General features: G+C 39.5%; 1 protein-coding gene across 3 annotated transcripts in view; it reads right to left on the reverse strand.

The window, feature by feature from the left end:
• Window positions 1–25,585, reverse strand: part of ARMC9 (armadillo repeat containing 9) — a 207,083-nt gene that overhangs the window by 71,502 nt on the left and 109,996 nt on the right. For all 3 annotated transcript variants that reach the window (XM_089685434.1, XM_089685436.1, XM_089685435.1), the window contains 2 exons: window positions 7,515–7,549; window positions 398–509 (listed from right to left, as the gene is read on the reverse strand). In XM_089685434.1, coding sequence (XP_089541560.1) covers window positions 398–509; window positions 7,515–7,549 — 147 coding nt within the window. The remainder of the gene's footprint in view (window positions 1–397; window positions 510–7,514; window positions 7,550–25,585) is intronic.

The raw sequence follows: 25,585 nt of genomic DNA on the forward strand, positions 1-25,585 counted from the left end.
CTAAACTATTAGAAGAGAAACAAAAAAAAAAACCATACATCAGAGCATTCCATCGTTTTGTCTGAAAGCCCTTAAAATTTGTCCAGAACTGCTACTTGGATACAATCCCAGACATATTAAACAGGTTTGTTTTGTGCCTTGTACGATCGTTCATAAGAAAAAAAGTAAATGAAAACCTTGTTAAAATTTCATTTAATAAAAAAATTCTGTATTGCATAGGTCTTTTGCAATAAAGATCCTGTCTGCTTGCAGATTTTAAAAGCAGGGCTTTAGTTCCACTTTAAGGCACTATGTGCCCAGCATACACTTTAAGAAATTGCAATACTTGCATCAAGAACCTCTAGAGGAGAAAAAAACAATCGCTCTGTAAGGATAGCTGGTTACATGTACTACTTACCCAGCGCAAAGCTTGCAGTATCAATGCTTTCAGGCGGTCATTACCATACACCAAATCTTTCTTTAACTTCTCATAATCTAAAGAAGGTAACAAGGGCACTTCCAGAGGCTTCCTGCAAAAATGTTGAGAATTATGCATGCTGTCAGCTTCATTAGTTTTTAGTGATGTTAAAAAAAAAAAAAAAAATTATATATATATATATATATATATATATATATATATATATATATATATATATATATAGTCATGGCCGAAATTGTTGGCACCCTTGATATTTCTCCAGGAAATCATGTATTTCTCACGAAACGTATTGCATTAACACATGTTTTGCTATACACATGTTTATTCCCTTTGTGTGTATTGGGACAAAACAAAAAAAGGGAGGAAAGAAAGCAAATTCGACATAATGTCACACAAACCTCCAAAAATGGGCTGGACAAAAGTATTGGCACCCTTTCACAACTGCGGATAAATAAGAATGTTACAAGCATGTGATGCTCCTGTAAACTCACCTGGGGCAAGTAACAGGTGTGGGCAATATAGAAATCACACCTGAAAGCAGATAAAAAGGAGAGACGTTCACTTAACCTTTGCATTGTGTGTCTGTCTGTGCCACACTAAGCATGGACAACAGAAAGAGGAGACGAGAACTGTCTGAGGACCTGAGAACCAAAATTGTGGCAAAATATCAACAATCTCAAGGTTACAAGTCCATCTCCAGAGAACTAGATTTGCCTTTGTCCACAGTGCGCAACATTATCAAGAAGTTTGCAACCCATGGCACTGTAGCTAATCTCCCTGGTCGTGGACGGATGAGGAAAATTGATGAAAGATTGCAACGCAGAATAGTCCGGATGGTGGATAAGCAGCCCCAAACATGTTCCAAAGACATTCAAGCTGTCCTGCAGGCTCAGGGAGCATCAGTGTCAGCGCGAACTATCCGTCGACATTTAAATGAAATGAAACGCTATGGCAGGAGACCCAGGAGGACCCCACTGCTGACACAGAGACATAAAAAAGCAAGACTACAGTTTGCCAAAATGTACTTGAGTAAGCCAAAAGCCTTCTGGGAAAACGTCTTGTGGACAGATGAGACCAAGATAGAGCTTTTCGGTAAAGCACATCATTCTACTGTTTACCGAAAACGGAATGAGGCCTACAAAGAACAAAACACAGTACCTACGGTAAAATATGGTGGAGGTTCAATGATGTTTTGGGGTTGTTTTGCTGCCTCTGGCACTGGGTGCCTTGACTGTGTGCAAGGCATCATGAAATCTGAGGATTACCAAAGGATTTTGGGTCGCACTGTAGGGCCCAGTGTCAGAAAGCTGGGTTTGCGTCCAAGATCCTGGGTCTTCCAGCAGGACAATGACCCCAAACATACGTCAAAAAGCACTCAGAAATGGATGGCAAAGAAGCGCTGGAGAGTTCTGAAGTGGCCAGCAATGAGCCCAGATCTAAATCCCATTGAACACCTGTGGAGAGATCTTAAAATTGCTGTTGGGAAAAGGTGTCCTTCCAATAAGAGAGACCTGGAGCTGTTTGCAAAGGAAGAGTGGTCCAAAATTCCGGGTGAGAGGTGTCAGAAGCTTATTGATGGTTATAGGAAGCGACTGATTTCAGTTATGTTTTCCAAAGGGTGTGCAACCAAATATTAAGTTAAGGGTGCCAATACTTTTGTCCAGCCCATTTTTGGGGTTTTGTGTGACATTATGTCATATTTGCTTTTCTGCCTCTGTTTTATATTTGTTCCAATACATACAAAGGGAATAAACATGTGTATAGCAAAACATGTGTTAATGCAATACCTTTTTTGTGTGAAATACTTGATTTTCAGGAAAAATATCAAGGGTGCCAACAATTTCGGCCATGACTGTATATATATATTACACACACGTATTATACTGTACAATGGCACAAATCAAAGTGGGTATTAGCCACCCTGATAAAGTATTATTTCTATAGCCTAATTATGTTGTGAAAAGTATTTATGGTATTTATCAACTATGTAAAAAAATGGCTTGCAGTTTTCCTTATTGGCAGACAATGCAGGTCTGTGGCAAACTGTGTGCTGAAGTCCCTGTGTGTTAGAACGGTGTAGCTAACAGAAAGTCCTCATTCAAGATAGTTAAACTACAGACCATGTATTGAATGGAGAATGGCCACTTGGTATATCGGAATTCCTCCCCTAGACCAGTGCCTGCAATACCTACTCTGACTCTGTTTAAAGGCTCTGAATCAGTTTACTTCAACTGCTATGCAGATATTGATACTGGTAAAAAAAACCTAATAGGTCATCTCACTTTACAATACCTAGGCTTTAAGAAGAAAAGCCATAATAAATGCCACACAATATTACTAAAACAGAAATGACAATTACAGGAAGTAAAGAGATTTCAACTCAATACAGAGACCCAAACCCTAAAACAGCTACATAATTACGGAACAATTTAGAACATACAGATGTAAAGACCTTACTGCCATGTTACACTAGGATTTACACTTGTAGCAGCTACCGTGCTCTCCCCCTTTTTTTTTCTCTGGCAATCTATAGATACAGAGATGCAATTTTAACTGGCTACAATTCTTATCAATGCAGCTACAAATTACTGATGTTCATTCACTGCAGTCCTTTCTTTCCTAACAACAAAAATGCTAAGAGTGGGTAGTGGGGACAAATTCCACTCACCAAAGAGGTAAATGTATTTTGTACTGCTAAAAATCTAAAAATGCAAAACTGACAAAATGCAATTCCTAAGAATTTTAAAGTGGGTATGGAAGCCAGAGAATACCCTTTAATACCATCTGTAATGACAACAAAATATTATCAGTTTACCTAAAAGAAACTTCACGGCCCTCATCACATCCAGACAAGAAAGAGCAAATGTTTCGTGGAAAAACAGAGTTGGACACAGAAAAGATAACACAATATTCTCATTAAAGAGAAAAACAGGAGACCACATCAAGAAAAATGGAGGTCCAACTTTGTTTCGAAGTAAACTTAAAATCAGTAAACCCAAAACTTTATTCTTGGTATTTGAATTTATAATGATGCCCTTTATCCATACTGTGCATCTTTTCTTTTCCGATCTTTTATATTTAGATAAATACCTGGTTGATCCTGCCTTTAAAATCTCCTCCCTCTTTCACTTTCAACAAAATGGCAGCCGATTCTGTAGCTGATGGGGACAACCCTGCACTTGCTCCATAAACTCTCTTTTTCAGTCCCTTCACTTTTCTCTATTGAAGCTGCCCCACGTGACAGCTGGAGGGTGGCATCTGAAGTTAGGACTGCAGGACAGCACTATTAAGAGTCATGATAATTAGGGGATTCCTCTCCCTAATTTACCAGTCTCATGTTTCACAAAAAGTATAGACTTTAGGAACAGTTCACAGATTGCCTTTACCAGCAGAGCTGCTGGTAAAAGCAATCTGTGAACAGTCCCTAAAGCTTTGTGTGAAACAGGAGCCCAGTAAACTAGGGAGAGGAATTCCATATCAAACACAACTCCCTGTCTGAGAACACAGGGTGCCTCGCTGCTATTGTATTGCAGTGACTTTGCAGTTTGCATGGAGGTCTCAAGCTAGCTCCATCCACCGACTGCACATTTTGGTTTTTAGGTGGGGGGGAGTCACATGACTAAAGTGTACAAAGCATTAAAAGTGTATTTAAAATTTAATTTTTTTCAGTGTGCATCCAGATATAGTACTGATGGAACATAACAAAGAAAAAACTGTGGTAGTTGGTTTAGTATCACTTTATGTGGGGTTCTCTACAGAACAATGCTCAGAACTCAGAAACCCTTCCTTCCAAAAGGGATGGTCATAAGAAAAACTATACAGGAAAAACATCAAGGAAATGTCCTAAACAGGGCTGAACAGGAGTCATTGTAACACTGACAATAGGAGAATGAAAACTCAAGGATGGAGTATATAATTGATCCTGGAGATTTGGTCAATCTGGTAGAGGCCCCATAGCACTGGTTAAGAGATCAATGGGGTCAGCATGCCACACTCTCCAAAGCCAATCCAGAGCTATGAGAAGGACTAGAAAGCGCTTTGCCTTGATACTTTCAAGAAGACAAGGTAAAAAAAAAAAAATAATTGAAGTAAATGCACTGATCAGGAGAATATCTTCCTGCAAGGAATTCATTCTTGGAATGTGTAGCAGGAATCACTCGAACATGAAACTTTGCCAAGGACAGGATAACCTCTAACTCCGTCACCACCAAAACTGACTGAAATTCAGCTGGTAGAGTCTCCCTCTGAAGAATGAGTCCTCCAAGGGGCTCCAAGAGAACCAGAGATACTCTGCATTTCTACATCATTCTCCACCACAGGTGGTGTTAAATTGCATTTTACATTCCCTATGAGCAAAAGTAGTCACAAGGTGGACAAATGGAGACTGAAAACCTTAAATAATTTAAGAAACACCTCTGTTGTAAGACAGGAAGTGGAATGAGTCTCTGGGAGGTCAGAAATGGCCTCCATCACAGCTGAATATGACTGGAATCAGCGACAAATGCAGGAGCTACAAGCTGCACCAAGCTTGACCTTGCACATAGTGCAATAGGTCCTTTTGCGAAGAGATGCTTGCAGTCGCTTTTTTGGTAACTTAAAAGTGTCCTGTTTATCTGCACATGGTGTGCCGGTGATGTCTTAGATTGGGCTTATGCTTTTCATGACTAATGCTTGATTTCATGACTAAACTTCTTGATTATAATATAAAAGTAGGGTAAATGCCCGCAAAACAAAAATAGCTCTACAAGGAAGAAGGAGGAGGTGAGAAAGTTAAAATGGCAGCTCCTCAGAAACTGTGCCGAGATGCCAGCAACAGAAAAGTACAACCCTAGAATCACAGACCCTAGATTTGCAAGAATCACTTACAGTCACTTCTGTGGCAAAAAACACACATGCTGTCTCAGGGACAAACAGAGAAGAAAACCATAACACAGTCCAAAACCTGCTAGCCACCCATAACAGTGAGCCCTCAGAGATGGGGGAACTGCCACAGTTCTAGCCTTGATAACTTCAAAAGGATCCTCAGATACCCTGGCCTGACCAGAAACAGAGTCCTTTGCTAACCTGAACACAGATGGGTTTTCACTGCAGACTGCAGGACAGCTGCAGACTGAAAATAATACTAAACATACTGCGAAAACATGCACTCACTGGCCATCTAAAGAAACTTCCATGATTTTCATTATCTTCCATGAATCCACCAAGTATCTTCCAATTCGAGCAAAAAAGGAAGGGAAGGAACATCTAAGCAGAACTGGGCAGGTGTGAGGTGCAAGGTGTTAAACCGACAAGGGGGTTGACTTTTAGTTTTGCCATGTGTCCATTTCTCCTGAAGGAAAGAAATATAACCCTGTGTTTCTTTCTTTCTGGTGCTACGCCCAGAGATAATCCCCACAGAGGTAAAATGTCAGTGCTGTGGCTCTGTGTGTTTTCTCAGCACAGATGCAACTGAATGATGAGAACTGTTATAGTCGGTACTAGTCTTCAGAATGATAAACTTTATTTAGAGAGTAAAATGTGCATATAAAATTGCTTATGCGTTTTGGCAATGTCTTAGCCATAAAATACAAGCCAGGACATTACATTTATATAAAACAAATAAATGAATGTAAAAAAAGACTCCTTCTCATACCCTTCAGGCAATTCAATAGAGTATCAGCCAATTAGTTGCAGTTGCCACAAAATAACCTAGATGGGTGAAGATATTTACAACAGAAAAACTTTGAAAAGCAAAAAACACAATTGAAAAGTGATTCACATAAAATAAAAATTGACAAAAAAATAAAGTAAAAAAACAAAATAAAAAAGCAAAATGCAGGGATGTCATAAAAAGGTACACCTTATGGTACCTACCATTTCAAACTTCATTACAATCTTATTAAAAGTTAACCCTAAGGTGTGAAATATAAATAATGATCAAAAGGGATATATAGCTATAAAAGACATTGAATACTACTGTTCAGAATATTATTAGTACCATGTATGGGATAATACTTTTTAGTTCCTGATGACAAAAAAAACAAACAAAATTAAAGCGGAGTTCCACTCAAAAGTGGAAGCTCCACTTATTTGCCTCCTCCCCCCTCCACTGCAATATTTGGCACCTTTTAGAGGGGAGTAGGGGAGTGGGTACCTGGTTTTGACTGTTTTTTCCCCACTTCCGGCTCAGCTCACCACGTGAAGTGAACCGGAGGTTTGGCCCCCTCCTCCTTCCCGCAGTCTCCTGGGAACTTTGACAGGTCCCAGGAGACTGCCGGACCAATTAGGAGGTGCAGAGCGACTCGTGCATGCGCATTGGGCACCAGGCTGTGAAGCTGGAAGCTGTCACAGCCTGGTGCCCACAGTAGAGATGCTGGCGCCATGGAGGAGAGAAGGAGAGAAGGGGAGAAGGGATGGCTGCGGTGAACACAGTGCTGGACTCTGGAACAGGTAAGTGTGTGTTTATTAAAAGTCAGCAACTACAGTTTTTGCAGCTGCTGACTAATAATGAACACAAAAACGGCTGGGCAAGTACAAATAAATAAAGTGAAAAATACAAATAAAACTAAATAATACATAAAAAATAGGCCAAAAAAGTAAGCCATTTTATATGCACATTTTACTCGCTCAATAAAGTTTATTATTCAGTTACGAGTGCCGGCTATACCAATCCTCATCATTCTCTGTTCATTTCTATCCAGCTGCTTTCTGTAGTGGATGATAGGGAAACAAAATGTTTATACTCATTTACAAATTACTGTAGTTTTTAATCTTGATGACAATTATTAGATAAATGATTAACACACACCTGTTTTACTGCATCATACAGGTATTTTTGCAGATATGCTGTAATTCACACTGAACCATAAATAAGCAGTAAACACTTTATCAATAAAATATTTCTTTTTTATCCATTCTTGGCTTAGCTGAAATGAATCCAGAGCCAATGGAATGTGCTGCTGGTAGAAAGCAAAGTAGCAGTACATGGGTGTGAGAATATGTATGTGTACTTTGTGCAATAATCCAAATGTTGGCTAAAGCCTTGATATTTTGCTCTTGCTATATCACTAAGGCCGATTCAGTAAATGTAAATAACACATTCTTTAAAGCGACGTACATGGGTGCCAATGATGCTCTCAGCATAGAAGATGCCTGAAAAAAAAAAAGAAAAAAAAAGAATGAATCATGGAAAGATAAATATAACCTTGGAAATGAGCAGACTAGAAATACATGATGAATATGAGGATGAGAGATACTGTATGTACAGCACTTCAGTTTGAAGTTTCTTGAGTTTGATGAAAGCAATGTAAGAATCTACCAAGAGCAGGCAAAACAATGACATCCAAATAAGTGGGTCTCATCATGCAATGGTTAATAGCATGTTGCAAAACAGTTAATAAGGATTTCAAATTAGTAGCATTAGAACATGCCAAGCCAAAAGGTGTCATTTCTGTAACACAATTCATGTCAATTTTGTCACTGGTGGTCCAATTAAAAGGTCTTAAAAGTGCAACTAAGCTAAGATCTTTTTTTCTTTTCAGCTTTGCAGTGTGCAAGTGTTAAAGTTTTTCCTTTTGCTGGCTACAACCCTGTTAGAGTCTCCCTCTTACTTTCAATTCTGATTAGAGAAATTTCCTTGATTACTGACCATCCAAAAATAAACTTTAGTAAAATAATGAAGGTACTCTATGTGGATAAAATATACTCACCTTGCTAAAGGCCACTAAAGATCACATATGGAGCAGTCAATAAACAAGATACAGTACTTACAATTATTTCCATTGAATAAAGTACTATAATTCAAAAAGGAATGTATGGTGTGTTTTTCTGTGTGCCCTGGAGTGGAAACCATTTTAAAAAAATGTATTTGTTTTACAACCCAATTCCAAAAAGTTGGGATGCTGGCAAAGACTTTAAATATATAATCATCTACAGTGCATGATATCAAAAGATTCTGAGAATCTGGAGAAATCTCTGTGCAAGGGACTAGCCCGTAACGCAATATTAGATGCCCATGATCTTCGGACCCTGAGACAGCACTGTATTTAAAACAGGCATGATTCTGTGATGGACATCACTGCATGGGCTCAGAAATAGTTCCAAAAATCACTGTGAACACAGCCATGCTGTCCAAAAATTCAAGTTAAATCTCTATCAAGCAAAGAAGCCATTATCTGAACATGATCCAGAAATACTGTTGTCTTCTCTGAGCCAAAGCTCATTTAAAATGGTCTGTTGCAAAGTGGAAAACTATTCTATGGTCAGACAAATTTAAATTTTACATTTGTTCTGGCAACCATGGGCACCACAACCTCCAGAATAAAGAAGAGAGGGACCTTCCAGCTTGTAATTAGTGCTTGGTTCTAAAGTCTGCATCTCTGATAGTATGGAGGTGCATTAGTGAGTATGAGATAGGCAACTCACACATCTGGAACCATCAAAGCTGAAAGATATATTCAGGTTTTAGAGCAGCATATTCTCAGGCAAGAATGGGACATCATTCCTCTCCTAAAACTCCAGCAACTAGTCTCCTCAGCTCCCAGAAATTTACACAGTGTTAGAGAGAAGAGGGGATGCTACACCTTGGTAAACATAGCCCTGTCCCAACTTTTTTAAATTGGGATTGTACTTTGGTACCTGGCTTGTCTTGGCGCCGCTCAAAAGCTGAGCCGCCAATCCAAAGAATTACCTCACTGGCATGTGTAGGGGAGTGGTGTCTGTATAAAGTCCAGTAGCTTGTGGTTGAGAATAGGAGAAAGGACACCGCTCTGGCCACCAATGTAGTCCTGTGTATAGGGGATGGCCTCAGCTGTCAATCTGGCCATGCCCTCTGCTGCGTCTCACCCCGCCCATCAAGGGGCTTGATTACAGCTTGGTAAACATAGCCCTGTCCCAACTTTTTTGAAATTGGGGTTGTACTTTGCCAGCTTTTTGTTGCTCTATCTTAACTTTTTTGAGACATGTTGCTGTAATTTCAAAATTACCATATTTTTCTTAAAATGGTACATTTTTGCAGTTTAAACATTTGATGTTTTCTATTGTGAATAAAATATGGGTTTAAGAAATTTGCAAATCATTGCATTATTTTATACAGATTTCACAGAGCGTCCCAACTTTTATGGAATGAGGATTGTTCTTAGCAATCTATAATGCCAATTAACACCAGTGCCATGGCTGCATCCCATGTTAAAAGTATATGCATAACTTTTAAAAAAAGATACAATATATCATTTAAAATATATACATATACAAAAAAAATTGCCTTAAAGACACCCCCCCCCCCACCCACCTTCTTCTGTGAACCTGGTTCTAAATTGAATGGAAAGAGATTTTTGCATTAAACATATTATTTTGTCAAAACATTGCCTACCAATTGCAGAATAAGGTGCTGAAAATGGATATTAAGATTTTAAAAACCTTCGAGAATTAAATTTCAATAACAAAATGCGCTGGTTTACAATAGGTTAAGTCTTTCTCTAAGCTCCCAATGCTCTAAAAAGAAGAGATGTGGCTGCTTTGTGCCTGCCCACCCCTCACCTCTGCTGTCAAAATGTTTTGGCACAGAAGACAGTTCACAGTTTGAACTGTGTAGTTAGCGGTTTGTCTATCCCTGCACTTTAAAGAGACCCTGTCACCACATAGGAAAATGAGGTTGGAGGATTGCTTTAAAAATGTTTATGTTAAAATAGTTAAAGCACATCATGCATTAAGATGAAAATTCCAGATCTCATAAGAATGTATTCCTTAGTAGGAACACATTCTTGTACATTTTTTTTTCTTGTACTGATAGAAAATTACCAGCTGGTCCATGTCTGCCCCATTTTTATTTTTTTTGTCGGAGTATAAATCTTTGTCTCTAGAATGTTTAAATTCACTTCTGTTGACTGACTGACTCACTACCTCTGCTGGAAGTCTATTTAAAGTGTCAACTATTTTTTTGACAGCAATACTTTCTAAGGTTATTTTTGAACTTTCCGCCTGCCAGTTAGAGCTCATGTCTCCACGGCCTCAGCTTTCCCAAGATGCCAAAAGTAAACTGATCCAAAGCACTAGGCACCTAGATAAGCAGGTTAGAAGGTTTTGTTTTTACTTACCATTTTTTACACAGGGGATGGAGGGCTACTAAATGGTGGGAGGTGGCATTTTAATGCAAAGATATATTATACTCTAATGTATGTGATAATAAAAGGAGGCGTATAAACGGGACTCTTTTTTTTTTTTTAAACATTTACAGTAATTTGAACTAAAATTCGTGTTATGTATATATGGAGTACATGTATTGAGTTAATGTCAAATTACATAATTTTTGAAATATTACATAAATAGGATAAATGACATAATTGGAAATATTTTATTCCTTCTGCAACCTTTTTCCTGAAAGCCAGTCTTAGATCAGGATGTTTAATAAAGCCACACCTTTCTACAACAGCTTTGTGAAGAGCAAAGAACTCAGTCTTATCTCGGCCATATTTCTAGGGCAGTTAATATTATAGATGTAATGACGAACATTCACCTACAAAACAAATAACTATATTTGAGGACTGTGGATCACAAATATCTGAATAGGTCAGAATTCTATAGAATATATTGACAGAAATGTACTGATAACAACTGGGTTGAGTAGAATTGCATAATATTTTGCCGTTACGAGAAAACGTCGATCTCACAAGTAAACAATGAAACAGGAAAAGGTGTACCACACTTATACAGGTAAACTCAATGGCACTTGTCATACAGTATCCAGTGGTAGCAGGACATAACTAGTTGATATTGAAAGACGGAGGTTAATTAGAATTTTCATTAAATTAAAAATGTCTCATGTACAGAGCCAAATAACCAATAATGTACAAACAAAAGCTGTCTGTTTTGCATGCGGAAACCAATCAACTTCCACTTTGATCTTCCATTCTGCTTTCAGTAATAGGAAAGAAGCCATGAACAATACAGAGTCTACTAATCTAAGTAATTTCTGGAATTAACATGCTATGTCATTGTCTGTTAAAAGCTTAATGACCTAGGATCCTATTTTTAAACTATATCTTTTTTAGCTGTAAAGTGTAAAATTACAAATACAAGTTAATGGCAACTTTACTTGCGATCACTACTCCCGACCTGTAAGAACCAGTTTTACATACGTTAGGCTAGGTACACACAGGCTAAATATCTTCCTGTTCAACAAAAACAGCCCGACATTCAGAATGTACACCTGTCTTTCTGACAGAGGCCAGACGTTTGTCGAAGGGACATGCTGGAAATCCAATCAGCGCTTGCAGCCATTGGCTGATCAGTGTGTTCTCGTGGGGCACAGTCAGAAAACAGAGGCACAACTGGGGATATCCCCACATTAACATCGCTTGTGTAAGTATGGTGATCAACTGATCTGCCCGCTGAGTTGTGACATTAGTACAGTAAAAGTTTCTTTCCGGCAAATGGACCATGCAGCTTATTTTTGTTCAAGCAGCATCCTATTGTCTCCTTGAAACAACCACGCCATCTTTTTCCAGGAAACCTGTATTTCTCCTGAGGTTACATGTGGGTTTTACTTTGAATTGTGACTTCAATGGCCTACCTGACCTTGGCTTGGTATCAAGAGATCCTTGAATTTTCCACTTTTTAGTAAGTGATTGAACAGTACTGACTGGCAGATTCAAGTTTAGATATCTTTTTATATCCTTTTTCATCCTTAAAGTTCCACTACTTTGTTATGCAGGCCTTGACAGTTCTTTTCTGCTCCCCATTGCTCAGTATCTAGCCAGCTCAGTGTATCCACGTGCTAGCTAGCAAACTCACTGACTATATATACACAGACACTAATTTCAATTTAAAAAAATACAGATGTGGGAAATAAACCTTTGACATTTTAACCTGTGTGTCACCTGGGTGATTTCTGTTATTATGAAAGTAGGATAATAGAGCTGAGGGAAAAGATGAGATTTATATTTCACGCCAAAACACAATTTCCATGAAAAATAAACACTTAATGGTTATGGAGCATCATGTCTCTAAAATAGATGAGGAAGTTCAAACTAATTTGTGCATCCAATAATCTGAATATTCAAGCTTAAAATGTTACTAAACTCACAACAGTAAAATCAGTCTGTATATGCAGTAAAGCATGATTGTTATACTCACTGTGGAACCTAAGGGGTTAATCCTCCGCATTGTGTATAAAAGCGGTTTGATCCTGTCTTCTCTAATCCTCCCCTTCTACTGTCCCCAATCCATCTGCTGATTGTACAGAGCTCTAGGAGTCACTATGCACATGCTTGGTTTAGGGTGTATTGCTAGCGAGTTTTTTCTTTGGGAGAGAGCATGCAATCAACACAGGGCCAGTCAGCAGTGTTCAGACAGAAGGTTAGGGGTTATGCAGCCTCATAGGACAATCAAAGGAGAATGCAAACTTCTACAAGCTCACAAGACTGCTATATACTGCTGATAAGAAAAGGTATTTAGCAGTTTATATTTAATACAATAGCGCAATAATTGCATTTCCATGTAGTGTGTACTGTGTGACTATATAGTGAATGCATGTTCCTGGGTTTATTACCACTTTAAATTATTGTATTGTCTTCATAATGTACCTCTCATTTAAACTTACTTTATCTGTGTCTGATACTTCAACTTAGCAATCAGTAATCAGAATCACCTGAAGTCTTAAGCTGGACATACATGGATCGAGATTTGTTTGTTTCAGCAGAGACCAGCCAAATTTCAATCCCTGTATGGCAACTGTGGTTGAACAGAAGACAATCTACCAATCGACTGTTCAAACTGTCCTGTTGGAAAATTTCCACTTGATCAGCACTGCTCGATATAGACTGCAGCACTGATCAGTGTATTCTGGGGGCGGGGAAGTCTCCTAACAGTCAGAGCCAGGAGGTTTCCTCCATCCACCAGGAATGTGTGGATGGGGGAATTGGGTCAGTTTTTTACCCGCTGGTTGAAGGAAAAAACTGACTCATCTATGGGCAGCCTTATAGTTGCTAACTTGTCAATTGCCCAACTTTGCATACCGTCTCCCAACTCTGGAGTCTGCATACCAGTGTCACTTAACATAGCTCCATAGTTAACAAGGCAAATTACTATGGTGCTTTCTTATTTGACACCGAATAGCACTCTGAAGATTTTGGAGACAGTGTGTGAGGTTACGCAGTTGACAATTTAGGAGCCCGACAAAATCTGAGTGACTTCAAACTCCTGACATTTAAGCTGAGCGAGTAAAGCTAAATAAGGATGTAAACAAAAATATTTATATGTAAAACTGCAAAAAGGTATAACATTTTAAATTTATTATTTAAACTATGACAAATCGGGTTCTCTTTAAAGCCAGAAATGCTAAAACATCAGATTATTCTAGTTGTCTGAGTAGAATAAGTTTTCAGTGTAGCACATGTCTCAGCATACTAGTTGTCTGAATAGAAAATATCTTAGAGTACCATGTATCCCAGCACGGAGGAATTGACCATAACACACTGGCACACATCTAGAAGGTGGCACAAATGAAGCGTCACCAGGGACAGTGCTTCTGCTAGGCAAACTAGGCGGCCGCCTAGGGCGCTCTGAGACCTAGGGGAGTCTGGGTGCAGCAAAGGCCAGCACTCTCTCTGTGGGACGCCACAGTGTTATACATTATTCTTCAGCTGACAGGAGAGGCAGCATAGGTGAGGAAGAAAGGACAGAGCAAGATGCCGGCCAACCCTTCCAATGTTCCTCTCAGATTCAGTCCCTTACTGCAAGCCGGCTGGCGACTGTTGATCACTGTGGAGTTCCAGCCCTTCTCTTCCCATTCATCAGCAGAGGCGGAGCTGCGCCTGCGGAAGGTAATGTCTCACTCCGATGTCTCGTTTCTGTGTGAGTGTGACCTGGCCGCCTGGACATCCACCACATGTGCAATGACATCATCACGATCCCACAGCCGGCTCTTCTAGTGCCTGTTGTGTCAGTGTTGGTGGTGGATCTGTCACTGTGTGGGTGCACTCAGTTCAGCTGCCTGCTGTCACAGCATTGTATCTCCCCCCATTGCCTGGGGAAGTCCAGCCTGGGATCTGTCAGAGTGTGGATCCATCATCCTCCAATCTAATAGTGGTGCTGGTGGCATCTTATGGCACTATTTTTGCACATTCAAAAAAGTGTAGCAGTTTCATGCTTTGTTGCTTTCATATTTTCCACTGACCTTAATTCTATTTATGTATTTTTTTTTCTTTTATGGGGGGGGACCAGCCCTGAGCGTCACACAAAAGTAAACTTTCCCTAGTAGGGGGAAGAAACCTCTGTCTAGAGGTTCAAGCTATATAGAAACCATAAACAGGAAGAAAAATGATAAGTTTTTGAAAGGACTTTACTGGTGCCCCAAAAATATATAGACAGATAGACAAAGATATATAATAAAAACACTGGGGTTGGTTTACTAAAGCTCTGCATTGAAACCAATCAGCTTCCAGTTTTTTTTTTCTGTTAAAGCCTGATTTAACAAGTTGAAGTTAGAAGCTGATTGACAATTAACCCCACTGAGCAAATTAACCCCACTGTATTAAAATCACACATATCCCACCCCCCCCCCCCCCCCCCGAGTTAAATTCCATAGGTCCTCCTAGAGTTTAGCTATGGAAACTCATATACAGTGTGCATATAAAAGGATCACCCTCTTTAAAATAATCACATGTTGTTGCTTTGCAGCCTGAAATGAAGCAGACATGGTTTTTGTTATATCCAGCTGTATTTACTATCCAAGTGTTTATGTATTTAACATCCAAGTGAAAGATATAACACCAACATTTTAGAAAAAAAAAAACAAAACAAAAACAGAATCACTAAGTTGGAAAAAGGATCACCCCCCCTAAAAATGACTTAAACTCAATCAGGTGTAGCTAATCACCTTCTCAATGACGCACAAAGCCATCTGACTTTCAATTGTGATCAGCTGTGGTTATTTTGATTAGCTCAGCATGAAAAGAGCTTTCCTGGAACATTTCAGTCACTGGTAATGCAAATGAAGCAAACAATCAACTATGGGTGGCAAGACACTGTCAAAAGATCTCCGAGCTAAAGTTCTGGACAGGTACAAGTCAGGAGATGGATCCAGCAAAATTTCAAAAGTCTTATCAACGTCTAGAAGCACAGTGAATTCTAATATTAGAAAGTAGAAGGTATTTAGTATAACACAGACCCTCCCTGGGTCAGGACGTAGCTCCAAACTGGAAGAAAAAGCGGCCCATAACAACTCTGAAGCAGTTACAAGACTTTATGAAAAATAGTGGCAATTGTGTGCATGTGACAACAACATAACAAATTCTCCACAAATGTGGCTTGTATGGGAGGCTTGCAAGAAAAAAGCCACTCCTCAAGAAAGGCCACTTGAAGTCACGACTGAGCTTTGCCAAAATACCCCTTGAAAGATTCTGTCACGTGGAAAAATGATGTTATGGTCAGATGAAACTAATTATTTGTCCTCAACACCATCCAAGTAACACAGTTTCTATAGTAAAGCATGGAGGGGTTAATATTCTGCTATAGGGGTGTTTCTCTGCAGAAAGAACTGGAGAACCTGTCAGGCTAGAAGAAAAATGGATAGGGCAAAATACAGTTTTCTTGAGAAAATCTGCTGCTCTCAAAAAGTTGTCAATAGGAAGGTTTACCTTCCAACATGACAATGACCCAAAGCACAGAGCAAAAATGACCACACAGTGGTTGAAGAAGAAAAAGGTGAATGTCCTTGCAAGGCCTAGTCAGAGGCCAGACTTAAATCCCATTGAAGACTGCAGTCCACAAACAGTCACCATCAAATTTAACTGAACTGAGTGGGCAAATATTGTAAAGTCTAGATGTGCAAAGTTAGTAGAGACATATCCCAACAAAACTAAAAGTTGTAATTAAAGCAAAAGGTGGCTCAACGAAATACTGACACAAGGGGGTAATCCTTTTTCCAACTCAGTGATTCGGTTTCAAAGTTTTTTGTTGGTATTTTTCACTTGGATGTTATAAGTTTCACTGAGTAAATACAGCTGGATAAAGCAAAAACTGTGTATACTTAATGTTAGGCTGCAAATCAACAAAATTTGATTATTTTAAAGGGAGTGATTATTTTCTATACCCACTGTATATCACAAAGTTTCAAACATACATATTCATCTTTATAAAAATTTCATACTGAGAAAAAAAAAATTGTAAAATATATAGACACAGCGCCAATAAATTATATATAAAGCTGCAAACCTAACCAAAGAAAAGGTAAGTGACAAAAAATATATAAAGGAATGCGCTAAATACCAAATCACATGAAAATGCAGATAAATACATAAATAAAATAAAAAATATATTTATAAATGTCCGTAATTCATATATAAGTCCAAACACCAATATAAGCGCATTCCTTTATATATTTTTTGAGAAAAAAAATTGTGTGTGTATTGAAGGGGGACATCTGCAGCATATATTAGCCTCGGGGGTAAGCATGGGAACACAGAGAGATCCCAGAGAAAGGATAATGAACAGGCCGAGTTTAGGTAGAATACACTCAACTCTAATACAAATGTGGCAAAAAAGTGTGTGTATGTATTATCAAAAACATTTAAAAACAAAGTAGGATAGCAAATGACTCACCCACCTCTAGGTGGAGCCACAACTAAAAGATTTTGTCCATCAGGCAGGATTATTGAAACTTAACCACTTGAAGACCAGCCACTGCATTAAAACGTTTGCAGGGTGGCACGGCTGCGCAAAAGCACGTTTTAAAACGTGTTATTGCAAAACAGGTAGGGGGCGCACGCGAGGCACGCCACCGCCCTACCTGTGCCGCCAATCGCGGCCGTGGATGTCAGTCGCCAGGTCACGGTCAGTCATTACCGGCTGTTTCCCAGCGATTAGCGGCAAACACTGACAGAGAGCAGGGCTGCATTGTTTACACACAGCTCTGCTCTCTGTCAGTTCCCTTTCAGCTTCTGACATGCTGATCGGGACAGAAGAGTTTATCTGTCCGGATCAGTGTGTCTCCGTGCAGTACACACCCCCGCCCCCTAGTAAAACACTCCTCACGCAGTGTCAATGACCCCAAGTCAGTTCCCCCCCCAGTGTCAGAATGTCCACCGCAGTCCCGCAGTCCTGCCATAAGTCGCTGATCGCCACCATTATTAGTATAAAAAAAAATAAAAAATCCCAGTATCTTTCCCGCCATTTGTAAATGCTATAACTTTCACGTAAACCAATTAATTTACACGTATTGTTTTTTTTTTGTTTTTTTTTTTAGCAAAGACATGTCGCACAATGCATTTTGGCCAAAATGTATGACGAAATTTTATTTTAAAATTTTTTTACTGGACATGTTTTATAGCAAAAAGTCCAAAATATTGTTTTTTTTTCCTCAAAATTGTCAGCCTTTTTTTTTTTTTTATAGCACAAAAAATAAAAACCGCACAGGCGATCAAATACCACTGAAAGAAAGCTCAATTTGTGGTAAATTTAATTTGGGTGCAGTGTTGCATGACCACACAATTGTCAGCTAAAGTGACAATTTAGCTTCCTGACCACCCTATAGCAGAAATACTGCTACAGGGCGGCTTGGGTGCGCAAAATCACACATATACAGTCAGGTCCATAAATATTGGGACATCGACACAATTCTAACATTTTTGGCTCTATACACCACCACAATGGATTTGAAATGAAACTAACAAGATGTGCTTTAACTGCAGACTATCAGCTTTAATTTGAGGGTATTTACATCCAAATCAGGTGAACGATGTAGGAATTACAACAGTTTGCATATGTGCCTCCCACTTGTTAAAGGACCAAAAGTAATGGGACAGAATAATAATCATAAATCAAACTTTCACTTTTTAATACTTGGTTGCAAATCCTTTGCAGTCAATTACAGCCTGAAGTGTGGAACGCATAGACATCACTAGACGCTGGGTTTCATCCCTGGTGATGCTCTGCCAGGCCTCTACTGCAACTGTCTTCAGTTCCTGCTTGTTCTTGGGGCATTTTCCCTTCAGTTTTGTCTTCAGCAAGTGAAATGCTCAATCGGATTCAGGTCAGGTGATGGACTTGCCATTGCAGAACATTCCACTTCTTTGGTGGCTTTTGCAGTCTGCTTTGGGTCATTGTCCATCTGCACTGTGAAGCGTCCAATGAGTTCTGAAGCATTTGGCTGAATATGAGCAGATAATATTCCCGAAACACTTCACAATTCATCCGGCTGCTTTTGTCAGCAGTCACATCATGAATAAATACAAGAGAACCAGTTCCATTGGCAGCCATACATGCCCACGCCATGACATTACCACCACCATGCATCACTGATGAGGTGGTATGCTTAGGGCAGCAATGGGCAAACTACAGCACGCGGGCCGTATACGGCCCGGCGGACCTTTTAATACGGCCCGCGGAGCTAGGCTTCTGCTAGGCTCCTCTCACAGTCCGCCCCGTTTCCTATGAGGATCTGTCCCCCCTCGACGTATCTGCGCATGTGCCGGAGATCGCCGATCGGCTGCTAATGCCTGAAACTGGCACATGCGCAGATACGTCGAGGGGGACAGATCCTCATAGGAGACAGATTTTCATGCTACACCGAACGGCGCGGGAACAAGAGGAACAAGAGGAACGCGCGGAGCAAAGGTAAGTGAATTGACACAGGGGGGACTTGGGGACTTAATATGGGGGATGAATTAATATGGGGAATGAATTACTATATGGGGGATGAATTACTATATGGGGGATGAATTACTATGGGGGATTAATTACTATATGGGGGATTAATTACTATATGGGGGATTAATTACTATGGGGGATGAATTACTATGGGGGATGAATTACTATATGGGGGATGAATTACTATATGGGGGATGAATTACTATATGGGGGATGAATTACTATGGGGGATGAATTACTATATGGGGGATGAATTACTATGGGGGATGAATTACTATATGGGGGATGAATTACTATATGGGGGATGAATTACTATATGGGGGGATGAATTACTATATGGGGGGATGAATTACTATGGGGGATGAATTGCTATATGGGGGACGAATTACTATATGGGGGACGAATTACTATATGGGGGATGAATTACTATGGGGGATGAATTACTATATGGGGGATGAATTACTATATGGGGGATGAATTACTATATGAGGGATGAATTACTATATGAGAGATGAATTACTATATGGGGGATGAATTAATATGGGGGATGAATTACTATATGGGGGATGAATTACTATATGGGGGATGAATTACTATATGGGGGATTAATTACTATGTGGGGGATGAATTACTATGGGGGATGAATTACTATATCGGGGATGAATTACTATATGGGGGATGAATTACTATATGGGGGGATGAATTACTATATGGGGGGATGAATTACTATGGGGGATGAATTACTATATGGGGGATGAATTGCTATATGGGGGATGAATTACTATATGGGGGACGAATTACTATATGGGGGATGAATTACTATATGGGGGGATGAATTACTATATGGGGGGATGAATTACTATGGGGGATGAATTACTATATGGGGGATGAATTGCTATATGGGGGATGAATTACTATATGGGGGACGAATTACTATATGGGGGATGAATTACTATGGGGGATGAATTACTATGGGGGATGAATTACTATATGGGGGATTAATTACTATGCTTACTATGGGGGAATATTACTATACTTACTATGGATGACACATACACATCATTCATCTACTCTTGGTCCGGCCCCCGGGTCCAATATATGAACCCATTGCGGCCCTCAAGTCAAAAAGTTTGCCCACCCCTGGCTTAGGGTCATGAGCAGTTCCTTTCCTTCTTCATACTCTTTTCTTCCCATCACTCTGGTACAAGTTGATCTTGGTCTCATCTGTCCATAGGATGTTGTTCCAGAACTGTGAAGGCTTTTTTACATGTCGTTTGGCAAACTCTAATCTGGCCTTCCTGTTTTTGAGGCTCACCAATGGTTTCCATCTTGTGGTGAACCCTCTGTATTCACTCTGATGAAGTCTTCTCTTGATTGTTGACTTTGCCACACATACACCTACTTCCTGGAGAGTGTTCTTGATCTGGCCAACTGTTGTGAAGGGTGTTTTCTTCTCATCTTGAGGGTTGACAGCAACAGATTCCAAATGCAAATAGCACACTTGAAATGAACTGTGGACCTTTTATCTGCTCATTGTAATTGGGATAATGAGGGAATAACAAACACCTGGCCATGGAACAGCTGAGACGCCAATTGTCCCATTACTTTTGGTCCCTTAACAAGTGGGAGGCACATATGCAAACTGTTGTAATTCCTACACCGTTCACCTGATTTGGATGTAAATACCCTCAAATTAAAGCTGACAGTCTACAGTTAAAGCACATCTTGTTCGTTTCTTTTCAAATCCATTGTGTTGGTGTATAGAGCCAAAAATGTTAGAATTGTGTCGATGTCCCAATATTTATGGACCTGACTGTATGTATGTATGTATGTATATATATATATATATATATATATATATATATATATATATATATATATATATACACATGATTTGCGCTCCCATGGTTTTCACGTCCCTCCCAGATAGCGTCAGATTGCCCGTCAGTAAACCAGTCATCAAATTTAACCCCTTGATTGCCAGGAGCACGCTCATGCACAATAAATCTCCATTGCTAGTATAGTGTCTGGTATAGTGCTGATCTGATCAAAGATATTGACCCATTCAGTGTTCACATTAGTATAACGTCCCCAAAACTCAGCGTCAGCGGGATCAGTCCCGGGAACCTGCCAGCACCTGCGTTTAGCCCCTACGCTTACCCCCCCTTCTCCCCCAGCAAGTGCAGTGTCAGTAGGTCACTGTCACTTGACACACTGCACACAAAACCGCAGTGTTTGCAGAATCAGGCCTGATCTCTGTTAGCACTTGTCGGTAAATTTTGATGACTCTCATATGCAGCAGAGTGCCAGTACTAGTGCCGCTCTACCTTTTGGTGAACTGGCGAGTACCAGCGGTCTAGTACATCATGGTCTTTCACATACCTCCGTGATTTTTGGAGCTGTTTTTCACAAAATATCTGTATGCGTTGATTGTGGATCAAAGCAATTCATATGTACAACAATTTATCGCTGCCAACCCAAATTCAAACCTTGCCAGGCCAGTCGCATGGAAACTCATTACGGTTTTCGAATTTACATTTTTTTTGGGCCTAACCCTCAACATGGGCATTACTAAAAGAAATGAATTGCAGTTGTATTGGTCCGCAGACCCGATTCATCATATGCCGTGTTCTCTGCTGCCATGGCCAGGCATAGATATGAGAGTATAATGTGTTTTATGCATTTCAGCGACAATACACTCTGTCATCCTCGGGGTAACCCTGAATTTGACCGGCTCCACAAAATTCAGCTCCTCGCAAATCACCTTAACCAAAAATTTGCAGATGTCTATACTCCCCAGCAAAACATCTGCGTTGATGAGTCCCTCATCAATTGTTCTGGCTGCCTTTCATTCAAACAATTCCTCCCCTGCAAGTGTGCCAGATATGGGGTCAAGATGTAGAAGACCTGCGAGAGGGCAACAGGCTATACTTATAAGTTTCAGATTTACAAGGGAAAAGATAGTCACATGGAGCCCCCTGGATGCCCAGACTACATGGGGAGCAGTGACAAGATAGTTTGGGACTTGGTGTCATCCTTTTTCCATATGGGGTACACTTATACAGTACGTGGACAATTTTTATTTAAGCGTGCCACTATTTAGACATTTGTTCAATCTTGGAACTGGCACTTGTGGCAAAGTGTGACCTAATGTGTGCCCACCATTAGAAGTGGTGGATGCAGGGCGGTATATTCTAATGGTGGGCATACCACACACTTTTTCTGGCAGAGATTTCTTCTCATTTTTGTCATTCAGTCCACAGGCTGCATACAAAAAATAGTATATATACCCAACAAGGACCAGCGACGTACTGGTACATCACTGGACTTTGAATGGTTATACCAGGATGATGCCTACAGCTGCAGGCATCATCCTGGCATCGTTTTTTTCAGCCGGCGATCGGCTTTCATGTAAAAGCAATCCAAGTGGCTAATTAGCTGAAAGATTGCTTTTACAAGCAGTGGGAGGTGATGCCCCTCCTCCCCCGCTGCCTTCCACGGCCTTCTCGGGCAATCTCGTGCCATCGGGGGAACCCGAGAATGTAGCCGGTGTTTCTGCCAGCTGACCATAGACCTGATTGGAGACCAGAATGGTGCCAATCATCTCTATAGCCTAAGAATTCAGAAGCAACAAGCATTTCATCACTTCAGTTTCACAGGATATAAACAGCGCCATTTGTAAATTGGGAAAACATCTGATCACACCGATTTTGGTTTGATTAGATAATGTAAGGGCAGAGGAGATATCCAGAGTCTGATAAACCCCAGATTTCTCAAAAAAGAATATATGACAATGCCCATTGAAATTATAGGGGATATTTGCATTCCCTGTTATAGCATTAGAAGTGATCAAAGCAAAAAAAAAAAAAAAAAATGAAAAGGTACAAATGTAAAAATAATAAAAAATAATCAAAATAACTAATCGCCCCTCCCATGCGCACACACTTGTGTGCACAAGCCTTGACCCTGTGCCGGTATGTAAACAGCGGTTGCACAATGCATGTGAGGTATTGCCGTGAACGTCAGATCAAGGGCAGTAATTCTAACACTAGGCCTCCTCTGTAAATCTAAAATGGTAGCTTTTAAAGGCTTTTAAAGTGTTGCCTATGGATATTAAATTGTCGCCATTGCACGGGGCATGCGCAGTTTTAAAGCATGTCATGTTTGGTATCTATTTACTCGGCATACCATTATCTTTTATATTTTACGAACTAATTGACCAATATATTGTGTTTTTGTGCATTAAAAATAAAAAAAAGTGTATTTTTTTTTTAAAAATTTGCTTTTGAAAAATCGCTGCACGAGTACTATGTGCCATAAAACATTGTAGTACCCACCATTTTATTCACTGGGGTGTCTGCTTTAAAAAAATATATAATGTTTGGGGGTTTAAATTAATTTCCTAGCAAAAAATACTGATTTTTTTCATGTGAACAAAAAGTGTCAGAAAAGGTTTGGTCTTCAGGTGGTTAGACGAGTGAGTGATGTGCGGCATAAACTTCTAATGCTGGGCATAAAACGCCCCCACCCCCCAAAACGACCCCTTTTTGGAAAGTAGATACCCCAAACTATTTGTTGAGAGGCATGTTGAATCAATAGAATTAATTTTTTTACCACAAGTTTTTGGAAAATGAAAAAAAATTTTTTTTTTTTTTTTACACAAAATTGTCACTTAAATGATTTACTGCTCACACATGCCATGGGTATATGTGGAATTATTCCCCAAAATACATTCTGCTACTTCTCCTGAGTATGGGGGTACCACATTTGAGAGATGTTTTGGCAGTCTACCCAAGCACAGGGCCCCAAAATCCAATAAGCACCTTCAGGCTTTTAAAGGGCTTTATTTCCTCATTACACTTCCTGACTACCTATCACAGTTTGGGAGGCCCTGAAATGCCAGTATAGCACCTAACTCCCCCCCCAAATGACCCCTTTTTGGAAAGTAGACACCCCAAGGAATTTGATAAAAGCACGGTAAGTATTTTGCAGATCTCATTTGTTGCCACAAGTTTTTGGAAAATAAAGAAAAAAAACAAAAACATTTTTTTCTATTCTTTTTCTATATTTCAAAACCTTGTAAGAAAAAATGAGATCTGCAAAATACTCACCATGCCTCTTTTTAAATTCCTTGGGGTGTCTACTTTCCAGAAAGGGGTCATTTGGGGGGGCTTGGTGCTATCCTGGCATGTTTGGGCCTTAGAAACTGTGATAGGTAGTGAGGAAGTCAAATGAGGAAGTTACGCACCTTCAGGCTTTCAAAGTGGTCATTGGATTTCAGGCTCCTGTATGTGGCTAGGCTCCCAAAAAGTCTCACACACGTGGTATCCCCATACTCGGTAAAAGTAGCAGAATGTATTTTGGGGTGTAATTCCACATATACCCATGGCTTGTGCGAGAAATAAATAATTTAAATGACAACTTCGTGTAAAAAAAAAAAACCCAAAAAAAAAAAACATGTTTGGTCATTTTCCAGAAACTTTTGGAAAAAAAATAAATCTTCCATGGACTCAATATGCCTCTCAGCAGATAGCTTAGGGTGTCTACTTTTCGAAAAGGGGTCATTTTAGGGTGTTTGTACTATCGTGGTATTTTTGCACCTCAAGAAATGTGATAAGCAGTCAGAAAGTTAAAGCTGTGTAAATTCCATTATCTATACCATATTTTGTAGACGCTATAACTTTCACACAAAGCAATCAATATACACTTATTGGGAATTTTTTAATCAAAAACATGTAGCAGAATACATTTTGGCCTAAATTTACGATGAAATTTTAGTTTTTTTGGATATTTTTTATGGACAGAAATGAGAAAATACTGTTTTTGTCAAAAATTTTCTTTTTTTCTTCAAAACTTTTTCTGGTTATAACACCAACAATAAAAAGTGCACAGGTGATCAAATACCACCAAAAGAATGCTCTATTTGTGTTAAAAAAAGGACATAAATTTCATTTATGTACCGTATTGCATGACCGTGCAATTGTCCGTTAAACTAGCACAGCGCTGTATAGCAAAAAAATGGCGTAAATTGAAGTATCTATACCATAGTTTGTAGACGCTATAACTTTCACACAAAGCAATCAATATACACTTATTGGGATTTTTTTTACAAAAAACATGTAGCAGAATACATTTTGGTCTAAATTTATAACTAACTTTGAGTTAACTATATATTTTTTAAAGCTGAAAGTAAAAAATATAGTTTTTCTACAAAATTTTTGGTCTTTTCTTGTTTATAGCGTGAAAAATAAAAAAGTGCACAGGTGATCAAATATCACTGAAAGAAAGCTCTATTTGTGTGAAAAAAAGGACGTAAATTTCGTTTGGGTGCAGCATTGCATGACCGCGCAATTATCAGCTGAATTAGTGCAGCGCCGAGTAGCAAAAAGAGGCCCGGTCATTAAGGGGGGTAAATCCTCAGGAGCTCAAGTGGTTAAAAGAGAAGTACAACCAAAGCTCTTTTCCCTATATTTCTCGTGTCGGTCACAGGAGTGCAGTTCGTTCTGTACTCTTATGACCTGTTTTCAGCTGACATCACTCAGC

The sequence above is a fragment of the Staurois parvus genome, unplaced genomic scaffold, assembly GCF_062004578.1.
Source record: "Staurois parvus isolate SC_StPar_1 unplaced genomic scaffold, SC_StPar_1.0 ptg000376l, whole genome shotgun sequence".
In the NCBI taxonomy this organism is placed as follows: domain Eukaryota; kingdom Metazoa; phylum Chordata; class Amphibia; order Anura; family Ranidae; genus Staurois; species Staurois parvus.